Source organism: Salvelinus alpinus, chromosome 2, assembly GCF_045679555.1.
Source record: "Salvelinus alpinus chromosome 2, SLU_Salpinus.1, whole genome shotgun sequence".
In the NCBI taxonomy this organism is placed as follows: domain Eukaryota; kingdom Metazoa; phylum Chordata; class Actinopteri; order Salmoniformes; family Salmonidae; genus Salvelinus; species Salvelinus alpinus.
Genome location: NC_092087.1, coordinates 65,365,214 through 65,381,010, shown reverse-complemented (window position 1 = coordinate 65,381,010; position 15,797 = coordinate 65,365,214). Strand labels below are relative to the sequence as shown.

At 43.2% G+C, this 15,797-nt stretch overlaps 1 protein-coding gene across 2 annotated transcripts in view; it reads left to right on the top strand.

Moving 5' to 3' along the window:
- Window positions 1–15,797, top strand: part of LOC139566933 (kinesin light chain 1-like) — a 31,085-nt gene that overhangs the window by 897 nt on the left and 14,391 nt on the right. For both annotated transcript variants that reach the window (XM_071388313.1, XM_071388323.1), the window contains exons 2-9: window positions 8,719–8,994; window positions 9,822–10,052; window positions 11,273–11,351; window positions 11,722–11,950; window positions 12,176–12,263; window positions 12,870–12,971; window positions 14,692–14,865; window positions 15,401–15,500. In XM_071388313.1, coding sequence (XP_071244414.1) covers window positions 8,746–8,994; window positions 9,822–10,052; window positions 11,273–11,351; window positions 11,722–11,950; window positions 12,176–12,263; window positions 12,870–12,971; window positions 14,692–14,865; window positions 15,401–15,500 — 1,252 coding nt within the window. In that variant the 5' untranslated portion in view covers window positions 8,719–8,745. The remainder of the gene's footprint in view (window positions 1–8,718; window positions 8,995–9,821; window positions 10,053–11,272; window positions 11,352–11,721; window positions 11,951–12,175; window positions 12,264–12,869; window positions 12,972–14,691; window positions 14,866–15,400; window positions 15,501–15,797) is intronic.

Below are 15,797 nucleotides of genomic sequence, written 5' to 3'. Positions count from 1 at the left end.
TAAAGCTATCGCAGTATACTTAAGTCACTGTTTGTTTACCCATAGCTGGAGAGGCAACCCTACCAAATGGCCCAAAGTAGCCTATGGTGATATCCACACCTACTTGGTGGAATCTCCAGTTTTGCATATACCGGTGTCCTAGCTAACTAGCTACCATTGTCACCCCCGCCGCCTCTTCTTTGGGGTTTATCGCCAGTTGGCATCTGACGTTATGGTGCAATACCGCCACCTACTGTACTGGAGCGCCCCCACTTCGCGCCTGTGTACCGGAGAACTAGCATAAAAATGAACCAATAAGGGGGCCGCAATTGCACCCATCTCGTGCGACCAGGAGTTTTATTTTGGGAGAACTGTGCGACTATGAAAACAAATCTCCAAGATAATAATTATTGTAATGATAAGGCTTCGCTGTACTGTTGTTTCCAAGTGCCCTAGAGCAGCGTTTCCCAAACTCAGTCCTAGGGACCCCAAGGGGTTTACGTTTATTTTTTTGCCCAGGCACTACACAGCTGATTCAAATAATGAACGCTCGATGAGGAGTTAATTATTTGAATCAGCTGTTTAGTGCTAGGGCAAAAAACAAAAGGTAAACCCCATGGAGTCCCCAGGACTGAGTTTGGTGAAACACTGCCCTAGAGAGACAAGGGAGTGCAGACTCATTAGCGTCATGGTTTCACCATTACTGCAGCGAAAACGGCTTGCTTGTAGCCCAACTAGGTCTTCTTATAATATATCGACGGTAGAGGTCAACGGTAGAGATCGACATGGCTGATTAATTAGGGCCGATTTTCAAATTTTCATAACAATCGGTAATCTGTCTTTTTGGACGCCGATTACATTGCAATCCACAAGGAAACTGCGTGGCAGGCTGACCACCTGTTAATGCGAGTGCAGCATCAAAAGGACCTTGTGGCTGCAAGGAGCCAAGGTAAGTTGCTAGCTAGCATTAAACGTATCTTATAAAAAAACAATCAATCTTCACATAATCACTAGTTAACTACACATGGTTGATGATATTACTAGGTTAACTAGCTTGTACTGCGATGCAAATAATCAATGCGGTGCATGTTAATTTATCGAATCACAGCCTAATTCAACTTCGCCAAACGGGTGATTTAACAAAAGTGCATTGCTGAAAAAAGCCCAATCTTTGCACAAATGTACCTAACCATAAACATCAAGGCCTTTCTTAAAATCAATACACAGAATTATATATTTTTTAAACCTACATATTTAGTTCAAATAAATTCATGTTAGCAGGCAATATTAACTAGGGAAATTGTGTCACTTCACTTGCGTTCAGTGCAAGCAGAGTCAGGATATATGCAACAGTTTGGGCCGCCTGGCTCGTTGCGAACTGTGAACTAATTTGCCCGAATTTTACATAATTATGACAAAATATTGAAGGTTGTGCAATGTAACAGCAATATTTTAACTTAGGGTTGACACCCGTTCGATAAAATACGGAACGGTTCCGTATTTCACTGAAAGAATAAATGTTTTGTTTTCTAAATTATAGTTTCCGGATTTGACCATATTAATGACCAAAGGTTCGTATTTCTGTGTTTACTCTATCAAATCATAGACTTAATTATAGTAGTCTGACTGAGCGGTGGTAGGCAGCAGCAGGCTCGTAAGCATTCATTCAAACTGCATTTGCCAGCAGCTCTTAGCAATGCTTGAAGCACAGCGCTGTTTATGACTTCAAGCCTATCAACTCCCTAGATTAGGCTGGCAAGACTAAAGTGCCTATAAGAACATCCAATAGTCAAAGGTATATGAAATACAAATGGTATAGAGAGAAATAGTCAACGCTTCATAATTCCTATAACTGCAACCTAAAACTTCTTAACTGGGAATATTGAAGACCTGGGAATATTGAACCACCAGCTTTCATATGTTCTGAGCAAGGAACTTGAACATTAGCTTTTTTATATGGCACATATTGCACTTTTACTTTCTTCTCCAAAACTGTTTTTGCATTATTTAAACCAAATTAACATGTTTCATTATTTATTTGAGACTAAATAGATTTTATTTATGTATTATATTAATTTAAAATAAAAGTGTTCATTGCGATTAATCAGTATCGGCTTTTTTTGGTGCTCCAATATCGGTATCGGCGTTGACAAATCGTAGTCGGTCAAACTCTAATCGACGGGACTGCATTTTACATTAATAAACCATATCGTGAGCTGTTCTAAAACTACTCGCTCATCGACGATGATAACCATTTGTCTTTCTTCAGTCATGTTACCTCATTGGCTAACAACCTGGCAACCTTCGCAGTATATCCAAACATTTGGGGGCACAAAGAAAGGAAAAGGGATAGCTTCTTCAGGATATCAATGATCATCGCAATGACTGAATGTCAGATCTCTTGCGTGTCCTCATCACAAACCTGCCATTTTCTTTCAATATAATGAATCTCAATTGGAAAATAGTGCTTTAACACGATGTAGAAACCTAATATTCCACAAATGACTTTGTACTTTCAATGACAGGTATTCTTACCAAGCTTTTATAATAAAGTCATGTATTTACAGAGTTCCATATTAGTTTCTAGGGCTCAACATGTGCTTCAAAAGTAGCTTGAATTTAAGTTGGGAGCACCAGTGCGACAAATGAAAAATGTTAATTTAGAGCCCTTGCCCCAGACGGTTTTTCCTAATAACAGACATCAAACGATTTGAGCAGAGATGCTTGTCCAGTCCACTTGGCTGTTTATTTACTAGAGTGGAGAAGTAAAGTGACCTTTGGACTGCAGACATCTCATAACAACGGCAGTCAGATATGTAACTGGATCTGAAAGAGTGAGATAAAAGGAAGAAATTGCTCCCCTAGTTACAGTTTTACCAGACAGGTGTTCAAGTGCACACACCCAGAAGACATACAGTACTGTATGAAAGCTTTTGTTCCTCTGTAATTATGTTCATAGTAGTTTGCTGTGAAGTTTCCTTTCAACGTGCTCTGTCAAATAAATGTATGCCCTGGTGGTGAAACCTCGAAGCGGGCTGACACAAACGGTAATATGCCTATAATTGACCCTCGTGATACCGAATTTTGAAATCACGTTGGGCCGTTGTCTCCTTTGTCAGTCAAAAATGTACATACAAAGAGGCCTACAAAATACTATTTTATTTATTTAATCCTTATTTAACTAGGCAAGTCAGTTAAGAACAAACCCGGACGACGCTGGGCCAATTGTACACCGCCCTATGGGACTCCCAATCACGGCCGGTTGTGATTCAGCCTGGATTCGAACTACAGGGTGTCTGTAGTGGGTGTCTGTAGTGACATCTCAAGCATTGATGCAGTGCCTCAGACCACTGCGCCACTCGGGAGCCCCTCTGTCGTTCTGCCCTTGAGCAAGGCAGTTAACCCACTTTTCCCCGGGCGCCGACGATTTGCATGACGATTAAGGCAGCCGCCGCACCTCTCCATTCAGAGGGGTTGAGTTAAATATGGAAGACACATTTCAGTTGTACAATTGACTAGGTATCCCTCTTTCCCTTTCCTTCTGCCTCACTGAAAGAGGCAGCGTGGCATTTGAACCAGCATCAACGATTCATTGCCATGACTCACCATTGTCAGATTGGTTGGAAAATGTCAGCTTGAAGAGCCATTATATCAGACCAGCTGTTTATAAAAGTATCTTTAGCCTTGGTGCGTCACATCGAGGAGACAAAGGGGAGAGGGTGGTTAGCGACTCAGCAGGGCTTTTCATTCAATCACCGTAACTGGTTGTCTAGGATATTCAAAACAACATTTGTTTTATGCTGGAAAACACCGGAAGAACGTTGCTTTTGACTTATTGGGTTTGATAGAATAGAGATCTACGGGCCCTATCCTTACTTTAAATATGTGTGTGTGTAAATTGGACTTTCAAAAGGAGAGTTCTGAGAAATTTGAAGTTGTGTGAATCTCAAGTCGGCATGTGTCCATTTTATAGTCTAAAGGCCTTCAGTGTATCTAAGCAATAATTCTGTGAGCATCAATGCATTATTTTAATTTGATATTGTGTACAAATAGGCCAACCTATATTCACATACAGTAAATTAACCATTTAGCCACAGTAAGGAGGAAACGTTATGGGAAAGTGTAGTCTTACTAATAAACTGGTTCCCTGAGAGGAACCAGACACTAAATGCTGATCCAAGCCTTTTATGTCTGGTCCAGAGCAAGACTTCATTGCATGCATGTGTGACCTAGGCCTGTAAGCATGTGGTAGTTTTAGCACCACTGTTGGGTAGGTTATGTTATAGAATGTGCACTTTGCCCGGTAGGCCGTCATTGTAAATAAGAAGTTGTTCTTAACTGACTTTCCTAGTTAAATAAAGGTTAAATAAAAAAATACACTTATTAATTGCAACTTGTGAGAGGCTATGTTATTGATTTGTTGACGTTGAATGAGTTAATGGATATATTAGAAGGTTGCAGATGCATTTGTTCAAGACACAAACTGTCACTCTTAGTTACTTTCTGTAAAATTTCTACTTGTAAATGTCAATACATCCTTAATAGAAGTAGTGAAGAGCAAAGTCAGATTCTTCAAAAGATAAAGTTGCTTAGCTGATCCACCTTCGGTATAAACAGCAGTATCTTCCTGTTTCGCTATACTCAAATAAAATTTGATTGGTCACATACACATGGTTAGCAGATGTTATTGCGAGTGTAGCAAAATGCTTGTGCTTTTAGTTCCGACAGTGCAGCAATATCTAAAATGTAATCTAACAATTCCACAACAACTACCTAAAAATGTAAATAAAGGAATGGAATAAGAATATATAAATATATGGATGAGCAATGACCGAGCGTCATAGGCAAGATGGTATAAAATACAGTTTATACATATGGGATGAGTAATGCAAGATATGGAAACATTTAAAGTGACTAGTGATCCATTTATTAAAGTGGCCAATGATTTCAAATCTGTATGTATGCAGCAGCCTCTGTGTTAGTGATGGCTATTTAACAGTCTGATGGCCTTGAGATGGAAGCCCTTTTTCAGTCTCTCGGTCCCAGCTTTGATGCACCTGTACTGACCTCGCCTTCTGGATGGTAGCGGCGTGAACCGGCAGTGGCTCGGGTGGTTGTTGTCACAGGAAGGCCAAAAAGTTAATCTAGGATATTGGGTGTTGTAAGTGTCCTGGAGGGCAGGGAGTTTGCCCCCGGTGTTGCTTGTGCAGACCGCACCACTTTCTGGAGAGCCTTGCGGTTGTGGGCGGTGCAGTTACCGTACCAGGCGGTGATGCAGCCCAACGGGATGCTCTCAATTGTGCATCTGTAAATTTTTAGGTGACAACTACATTTCTTCAGCCTCCTGAGGTTGAAGAGATGCTGTTGCGCCTTCACCACATTCTGTGTTGGTGGACCATTTTCAGTTTGTCCGTGATATGCACATCGAGGAACATAACTTTCCACCTTCTCCACTGCTGTCCCGTTGATATGGATAGAGGGGTGCTCCCTCTGCTGTTTCCTGAAGTCCACGATCATCTCCTTTGTTTTGTTGATGTTGAGTGAGGGGTTGTTTTGCTGACACCACACTCCCAGTGTCCTCACCACCTCCCTGTAGGCTGTCTCGTCGTTGCTAATCAAGCCTACTAATGTTGTCATCTACAAACTAGATGATTGAGTTGGAGGCGTGCATGGCCACGCAGTCATGGGTGAACAGGGAGTACAGGAGGGGACTGAACACGCACCCTTGTGGGGCCCCAGTGTTGAGGATCAGCGAAGTGGAGATGTTGTTTCCTACCTTCACCACCTGGGGGCGGTCCGTCAGGAAGTCCAGAACCCAATTGCACAGGGTGGGGTTGAGACCCAGGGCCTCAAGCTTAATGATTAGCTTGGAGGGTACTACGTTGTTGAATGCTGAGCTGTAGTCAATGAACAGTATTCTTACGTAGGTATTCCTCTTGTAACGATGGGATAGGGCAGTGTTATGGCGATTGCGTCATCTGTGGACCTATTGGAGTAGTATGCAAAGTGAAGTGGGTCTAGGGTGACAGGTAAGGTGGAGGTGATATGATCCTTGATTATCCTCTCAAAGCACTTCATGATGACAGAAGTGAGTGCCACGGGGCGATAGTCATTTAGTTCAGTTACCTTTGCCTTCTTGGGTACAGGAAGAATGGTGGCCATCTTGAAGCATGTGGGGACAGCAGACCAGGATAGGGAGAGATTGAATATGTTGGTAAATACACCAGCCAGCTGGTCTGCGCATGCTCTGAGGACGTGGCGAGGGATGCCATCTGGGCTGGCAGTCTAGTGAAGGTTAACACATTTAAATGTCTTACTCACGTCGGCCACGGAGAAGGAGAGGGGGGCCCACAGTCCTTGGTAGCGGGCCGCGTCAATGGCACTGTATTATCCTCAAAGCAGGCAAAGAAGGTGTTTAGTTTGTCTGGATGCAAGACGTCGGTGTCCGTGACGTGGCTGGTTTTCTTTTTGTAGTCTGTGATTGTCTGTAGACCCAGCTCAATTTTTATATTTCAGCTTCCTTCTCCTTTAAATGGTAGTGTGCCCCGGTCACCATCGTCATATTTGCTAGAAGCTTTTGTTTGTGGTCTATACCATGTCAAATCAGGAACTTTATTCAACTTCATTAATTGGTAACTCCACAGTAGAGAATTATGAGCAATTGTTAATTAATTAGTTGTATTTCAATTAATTCCTCTAAATTGACTGAAAGGGAATACAATGTAGGCTAGTACGACCCTGGCTCGTGTTTTCTGTTGAGGGAACCCAATATCCCTTATTCCTGTGAGCTAACATCATGATTGTTTTTCTGCATTGTGCCTTTTTCTTCTTCTGAGTGTGCACCTTGGGACATTGTGTAAATAATTAAGAGAGAGCTAATTTCAAGCTTCCTTTTAGCCCACAGCTAACTTACATACTGCAATGAATAATTTGACATAATTATTCTACTAGCCTACATCTTAACCTACTGTAACTGAACAGTACTTGACCCTGTGAAGACTATCACTGCTGTATGCTTGGTTCGCATGTGTGGCATTATTTCTGTACTATACTACTTTGCTTTACCATGCAAATAAATCAAGTGTTTTTGATACCAGATCTCATTACCTTTTGGACGTATGGACTAACTGCGTTATGGTATTGAAAACGTCTTTCCTATGTCTATGCTTGCTCAAAGAATCATGTTTTTTCTTGGAACTTGCCCCCCCCCCCCCCCCCCCCCCCCCGAGCGATAACGCTGACTGTTAATCTGAAATGGAATGTCCTATAGATGCCCATTGAGAAGTCTAATAGTGGCTTCGTAGCCAATTTCATTAAATATGACTCATGCTCCTATAAAAGCGCCATTACTCTTTGAAATTGGACCTCTGTAATCCGTCATGCCTAGTATCAACATTGGTGACCGCCTATGTGCTACCATTTGCACTAGTTATTTACCCTGTGTTCAATGTAGTCTAGAGTCTAGATATCCATTTAGTTTGTTTCCAGATTACATTTAGCCGAATCCCATTCTTAAAAGCAATTCTGTATTTTTCTGAATCTATAGGCTTTGGCTGTATCGTCAACCTATTTTTAGAAGGCTTGCTGAAAAGAATGGATTGAGGCTCAATGCTGTGTGTGTTTTCAATATGAAAGGAATGTCATGCAAGCTAGTAGCCTACTGTACTACTCTGTCAAGCTGCGTGTGTGTGCACGCTTGCGTTCGCTCTGTGCATCCAGGTGAAATGATACGTAGGCACACTGCAGGGCTAGTTCTCATTTTATGATTGGCTCTTGGTGCTCTATTTCTGGCAGTCTGTTTCCATGGCTCTAAACAGACTTTGTAATGGGATATTTCAATTTAAATGAAAAATCACCACAGAGTTCGAGATTATCTGCCTGTTTTGGAATAAGAATACTAATACGAGTGACTAGAGCGGAATTTTTCCACAATGGAAATGCACATTCAGCCGGCTACAACAGTTTCCTCATATTTATCTGCAAGCGCTTTGATGATGAACTCAGGGCTAAATGCTCGGGGGTTAGCCCAATTTTCTGCTGCTATGCCCACGCCAAGCATAATCATGTGACTGTCTTGTGAAGGCAGGGGGAGCAAAGTGTTTTATTCCTCTGGCTTTGTCGATTCCAGGGAGTGTAGAGATTGTGGGCTAGATTGGACTCCTACCCTGTCATTTTGTATCCCAAGGCTTCCAGTTTCTTGTACATCTCTATCCAGTTTAATTCAAAACTTGTAGCGTGGATTGTAAACAGAGCAACCTCAATGAATGAATGTTTACTTGAGCTGTGCTTTTTTGCTGCTGATAATGGCAGTGGAAGTCTCAAGATGTTGGAATCTTGTAGAACTTTGGTAGATCAACTATGCATGGCACAGTCAAAGTAGGAGCTGCCTATAGAATATTTATGTTTTGTAAGTAATTAACTGGAGCATCACTCTGAATTGTCTTGGAGCATTACTAAGCTTCCTGTTGACAAGCTTTCTGTGTAGCTCGTAACGAGACCAGACAATTGAGGTGTGTATTCCCCCCACTTGACCCTAGAGCAGTTTCCCAAATGGAGGTTAGTAGCGGCTAGTCCCTTCTGTGTCACTAAAAATCAGCTTGTGAAAAGAAGTAGGCTATTGTTTTGCTCTGATGGGTCTAAAGAAAATCCCCAAAACTGAGGTTATGGCAATAAAAGGAACCACTGCCCCAAGAGTGACCTAACATCCACCTTCATTTTCTTCCACTTCCCTCCACTAAGTGTATTAGGTTCTAGGTCCACCAGGCAATGTCAATCATGGTGTACCCCAGGGAAGACCGTCTGGAGAAGCTGTCCCAGGAGGAGATCATCTCCAGCACCAAGCTGGTGATCCAGGGCCTGGAGGCGCTGAAGAGCGAGCACAACTCCATCCTGCACAGCCTGCTGGAGACCATTCGCTGCCTGAAGAAGGACGAGGAGGCCAACCTGGTGCACGAGAAGTCCAGCCTGCTGCGCAAGTCAGTGGAAATGATCGAGCTGGGGCTGGGCGAGGCGCAGGTAAGGGTTGACGGTCCCTGGGTGATAGGAAGAGACTTGGGGTGGTTATAGCACGGGTTCTCAATCCATTCTTGGGGGGATCCCCATGAGTTAACGTTAACAGGAGTTAATGTTGCATGCATCAGAGTTTCATGTTTTAAAGTTAACTAGTCTTTCTCTGGTTTATGTAGGCTGCTTGTCTCTGGCCACATGAATCCACCGCTGCCACAAATTGTGACCTTCATTATTAATCAATCAATCAAACGTATTTATAAAGATGTCACCAAGTGCTTATACAGAAACACAGCCTAAAACCCCAAAGAACAAGCAATGCAGATGTAGAAGGAAAAACTCCCTAGAAAGGCAGGAACCTATGAAGAAACCTAGAGAGGAACTAGGCTCTGAGGGGTGGCCAGTCCTCTTCTGGCTGTGCCGGGTGGAGATTACAAGAGTACATGGCCATTAAGGCCAGATCGTTCTTCAAGATGTTCATCGATGACCCGCAGGGTCAAATGGTAATCAGTGGTTGTAGAGGGGCAACAGGTCAGCACCTCAGGAGTAAATGTCAGCTGGCTTTTCATAGCCAAGCATTCAGAGGTTGAGACAGCAGGTGCGGAAGAGGGCGAGAGAGAGGAGGTCCGGGACAAGGTAGTACACCCTGTGAACAGGTCAGGGTTCCATAGCCACAGGCAGAACAGCAGATACTGGATCAGAAGCACGACCAGGTGGACGGGACAGGTACAGCCAGGAGTCACCGGGTAGTCCTGAGGCATGGTCCTAGGGCTGAATCACATACAATGATACATAATTAATTGATCCCTCTGCATGTATGCACCTTTCTCTATCAGGTGATGATGGCCCTGTCTGCCCACCTGAACGCTGTGGAGTCGGAGAAGCAGAAGCTGCGTGCCCAGGTACGTCGACTGTGCCAAGAGAACCAGTGGCTGCGGGACGAGCTGGCGGGCACCCAGCAAAAGCTGCAGAAGAGCGAGCAGAGTGTGGCCCAGCTGGAAGAGGAGAAGAAGCACCTGGAGTTCATGAATCAGCTGAAGAAGTACGACGAGGATGTGTCCCCTACTGTGAGTTGTTATGCACTCGCATACACCCATACTTGGATGCACAACAGAATCGCTTGCAAGCACACACGCACCGCTGCCGAATCAGTTCAGGAAGTATGAACACATTTCTTTCTCTGAGGTAATACACACACAAACTCCCTGATCATAAACAATTGAACCAGCTCCAGAGCTGTAATCCTCATGCAAGTAATCAGGCATTGCATAAGCCTCAGCTGATGAAGCTGCTTCTGGGGGGTTGCAACTGTGACCTATCGATAATACTTGACCTCTTCTCTACTGCCTATGTAGTCTACATTCTCTATTCTCAACCAGGATTTGGATCTCTCCATTTATGTGCAAGATCATTTTTAGAGCGGATTGATCGCTAGGGAATTCTCCCTAAGAGATGAAATGAGAGCTGAGAGCACGTCTTTTGTAAAGCCTAGCAGCCTATTAGTTAACTAGACAGACAAGCGCCATATTCTGTCATAAAAGAGCCATTTCACTCCTCTCGTAATCTTCTTTATTCTTCCCTCTTTTTCTCCCTTTCCATGAGCAATGCAGGCTGCCAAGGTGAATGAATGGGTCTCACTCACCATCTTTAAGATATATATTTTTTTAAAGTAATATTAATTTACCCTTTTTAACTAGGCAAGTCGGTTAAGAACAAATTCTTATTTACAATGACACCCCAACCATTTTGAACTGATTATAGTGTATGTTGGGCGGAAGTCATCTATCCCTTGGCTGCTGTTAAGGCAATTAATTTAGTCATTAACATTTATACATATTGACAAGAGCTCATTAATATGTACCAAATGTAGTCCAGACTGGAATTTAGCACTTTTCAAATGATGTCGGCTGTTGAATATTTATAGTTCTTGTACGTGTCTGGGAATGCAAGGACAGGAGGTATGAATGTGGAAGGTGGGGTGGAGTGTTTCTAGTTCAGCCTGAAGGGAACCGTGATGAGGTGCATGAGTCTCCTTGAGCACCCTGCTGTCTGTCAAACATTGACTCTCAATTCGATGGAAACTTCTTGTGGCCATCTGGGATTTAAAGGCACAATGTAACTTTAATTTCAAGTCAAAAGCGCTGCCCTGGCTGTTTGTAAACTGTGGGGTAGGTCTTGGCAAATGTAACTGCCACTGAGTATATAATTAGAATTCCACTCCTTAGACCAAACCAGATGTCCTGAAAAAAGGATGAAACTGGCAATAAGTGACATTGTTTTTTTCCAGGAGGAGAAAGATGGAGTGCCTCCTAAAGATACACTGGACGACCTCTTCCCCAATGATGAGGAGGAAAACAGTCAAGGAAGTAAGCGGTCTGTCTACTACAACCATATCCTGCGTCGTCATACAGTATCGGATTAGTATAGATTCTTTCATGTTCATATCTTTGGTGCATAACGTCAAACAACAACCTGCTGCGTCATCTTGTTTTTTTAATTTAAGGTTCCATATTTGAAATGGAGTTGCTCTAATATTGAGCTGAGGACCCTCAAATCGGATAATTTTATTAGCACAGAACTGGCATTTTACTGGTCTTCAAATCTTTATATTCTATTGATTGTATGCAAATGAGAATTCCAAATCCATATTATACGAACGTAAAACTCTGCAGAAACTGCCCAAACCTTCTAACTGGGAACAAACCGCATATGTCCCTGCCCCGTCCTCTCCTTCAGTGCCGCACCAGCATAACAGCGCAGCGGTGGCTGCGGCCCAGCAGGGTGGCTATGAGATCCCGGCACGCCTGAGGACCCTCCACAACCTGGTTATCCAGTACGCCTCCCAAGGCCGCTACGAGGTGGCCGTGCCCCTCTGCAAACAGGCCCTGGAGGACCTGGAGAAGACATCCGGACACGACCACCCTGACGTGGCCACCATGCTCAACATCCTGGCCCTGGTCTACAGGTGTGTGTCTGTGTCGTAGCCCACCATATTAACCCTTCTCCTGCTGGAGCCGTGTTATCACACTTATGTGCTGCTATCCTTTGTCATTATACTGTAACACCTCTGTAACCACACATTTTCACCACCAATACCACTTATCTACACACTGCTCTCTTCCATACCAAGTTTTTTCAGGATCTTTTTCTTTTAGACTTATGTATATCCCTTTTCTTCGTTTTTTTTCAGGGACCAGAACAAATACAAGGAGGCGGCTCACCTGCTCAACGACGCACTGTCCATCCGGGAGAAAACCCTTGGGAAAGACCACCCTGCGGTGAGCTAGTCTACCGGATGGAGCAATCTCTTTTCTCACTAGACGAAAGGGACTTTTCTGCGTTTTTTGTTGTTGTTGTTAATCTTTGGTTGGATATTAAGATTTGCAAGGACATGGGTTGGAGCTGGTCAGGTTGAAACTGCCGACAGCGGCTCCAAGGGCTGGTTAATCCTAAAGCATGTGGGCCATTTATATATTACAGGAATGTACTATTTATCATGTTCCTAATGGCAAATCTGGTTGTGTCAGCACTTGGACAGGCATCTAGCACTTGGAGTTAGTCCTGTTAATATGCATTCATACACATCCACATCACAAGCTCCTGGAAAGTACATGGGCATGATGGGAATGCAAAAGGTCCTCAGTCCCTGTATTGTAAATGCTCCCAAAGGTGAAATGTCCGTTATCACAAATTGTACAACTATTGTCAATTTATATTAATGTCAATATGTAGTGGTGTTAGAGGTCTATAAGCTGACACATTTGTAGTTGCACTTTTGGGAGCACTAAAACAGTACAGGCTCCCTTGTTTGACTCGCCTCACTGCAGGCACAGAGCAGCTACATAACACGATGAAAGCTGCTCACTAATCCTTCTCTTTCTCAGGTGGCTGCGACACTGAACAATCTGGCAGTGCTGTATGGAAAGAGGGGAAAGTACAAGGAAGCTGAGCCCCTTTGCAAGAGGGCTCTGGAGATCAGAGAGAAGGTAGGTCCAGTGCAGTACATACCCAGTGCAGACATACTTGGTACAATGATAGAAGGTCAGTTAATTTGTACTGTGCTACATTCAATTAGGAATATTACCAATGAATATACTCAACAATTGCAAATGTCACAATCTGGAATTGAAAAGTAGCTTTACATAGGTGGTGCTTATAACCGAAGTTCATCACCAGCTCATGAATCATTTTTAATATGGCGAGACGTTGATATGAGGTCCTATTACATGACAATGCATTTTTTGTAGCTTTGATGATAGCGGAGGTTCTTTAATAAATGATGCCGTCACTGTCCCATAACAGTTCTGATGGTTTCATGGCAGCCATAAAACATCAATGTTTATCATATATACAGTACCAATCAAAAGTTTGGGTACACTTACTCATTCCATTCCTCATTTTTCTTTATTTTTTACATTGTAGAATAATAGTGAAGACATCAAAACTATGAAATAACACATGGAATCATGTAATAACCAAAAAAGTGTTAAACAAATCAAATTATTTTTAATATTTTAGATTCTTCAAAGTAGCCACCTTTTCCCTTGAAGACAGCTTTGCACACTCATTCTCTCAACCAGCTTCATGAGGAATGCTTTTCCAATAGTCTTGAAGGAGTTCCCACATATGCTGAGCACTTGTTGACTTCTTTTCCTTCACTCTGCGGTCCAACTCATCCCAAACCATCTCACATGGGTTGAGGTCGGGTGATTGTGGAGGCCAGGTCATCTGATGCAGCACTCCATCACTCTCCTTGGTCAAATAACCCTTACACAGCCCGGAGGTGTGTTTAGGATCATAGTCCTGTTTAAAAACAAATGATAGTCCCACTAAGCGCAAACCAGATTGAATGGCGTATTGCTGCAGAATGCTGTGGTAGCCTTGCTGGTCATAGTGTGCCTTGAATTCTAAATAAATCAGTGTCACCAGCAAAGCACCATCACACACCACCTCCTCCATGCTTCAAGGTGGGAACCACGCATGCGGAGATCCGTCGTTCACCTACTCTGCGTCTCACAAAGACACGGCGGTTGGAACCAAAAATCTCAAATTTGGCCTCGTCAGCCCAAAGGACAGATTTCCACCGGTCTAATGTCCATTGCTCGTGTTTCTTGGCCCAAGCAAGTCTCTTCTTATTATTGGTGTCCTTTAGTAGTGGTTTCTTTGCAGCAATTCGACCATGAAGGCCTGATTCACGCAGTCTCCTCTGAACAGTTGATGTTGAGTTGTCTTATTTGGGCTGCAGTCTGAGCTACAATTAACTCTAAGGAACTTATCCTCTGCAGCAGAGGTAACTCTAGGTCTTCCTTTTCTATGGCAGTTCTTAACATTTTCCGAATTGACTAGCCATGTCTTAAAGTAATGATGGATTGTCGACTACCTAATGAAGCTGGTTGAGAGAATGCTAAGAGTGTACAAAGCTGTCATTAAGGCAAAGGGTGGCTACTTTGAATCTAAAATATATTTTGATTTGTTTAACACTTTTGGTTTCTACATGATTCCATATGTGTTATTTCATAGTTTTGATGTCTTCACTATTATTCTGCAATGTGTAAAATAAAGGAAGTGTCAACTTTTGACTGAGACTTTATACAGTACATCTTTCAAAATGAGTTGCGTTTCCATCTCTAGAAATGTTCCAATGATTATATGGCTGCACCTCAACTTGTGTTGGTTGATGCTTATGTCCTCTCGCCTCCCATATAGGTGCTGGGCAAGGACCATCCTGATGTGGCCAAGCAGCTGAACAACCTGGCCCTGCTGTGCCAGAATCAGGGCAAGTACGAGGAGGTGGAGTACTACTACTGCCGCGCCCTGGAGATCTACGAACGCAGGCTGGGCCCTGACGACCCCAACGTGGCCAAGACCAAGAACAACCTGGTGAGGGGGCTGCCTGGCTTGAGTCTACTGCTGCTCAGGGTTGAACAACTCGCGTGTCTACTGGTTTTCTTTCACCTGACACTAATTGCACACAAGTGACCACACCTGGTTTCCCAGGTCTAAATCAGACGGTGGTTTCAAATTAAGAACAAAAACCAGCAGACACTAAAGGCCATACGACACAGGTATCAAACTCATTCCACGGGGGGGCCAAGTGTCTGCGGGATTTCACGCCTCCCTTGAACTTGATTGATGAACTGACTCCCGACACCTGATTGTCTAGGGCTTAATACAAATATTTTTAGAAGACACTAGGCTTTCCATGGAATGAATTTGACACCGCTGTCCTATGAGAACCAACGATGCTCATCCATACCATAGCTCTTTGTTCCTGTTATGTTGTTTTTATTTATATTGGTATTAGACTCAACAAGATGGTGCAAGGACGAGAATGAACTTTGTTTTCCTTTTTAAAGATCAAAAACCGTGATGGTTGCATCTGGTTCAGTGATTTGCCTTTTCTCCCATCTCCCAGGCTTCGTGTTACTTGAAGCAGGGGAAGTACAAGGAGGCGGAAATCCTTTACAAAGAGATCCTCACCCAAGCTCACGAGAAGGAATTTGGATCCGTGGATGGTGAGCAAACTAGTCCAAAACTCGAAAGGGCCACAACAAACACTTGGGGATAGTAGTCACTTTGCCTCCTTATTTGCAAACCATTTTTTTCAGAATGTTCTTCGTCTACACAGTTACAGTACGATCTAGTGTTGCTTTCACATGAAATGGCTGTTCAGTCAATTGAGATCAACGTGAGTCAGTTACATAAATCCTTATGTGAATTCAAAGTCTTGGGTTTCTAGAAGGAACAATGGAGCACCTGACTGTACTGACCATAGACGTATATTAAGTCTGTGGTTCTGACATTTTAGAACA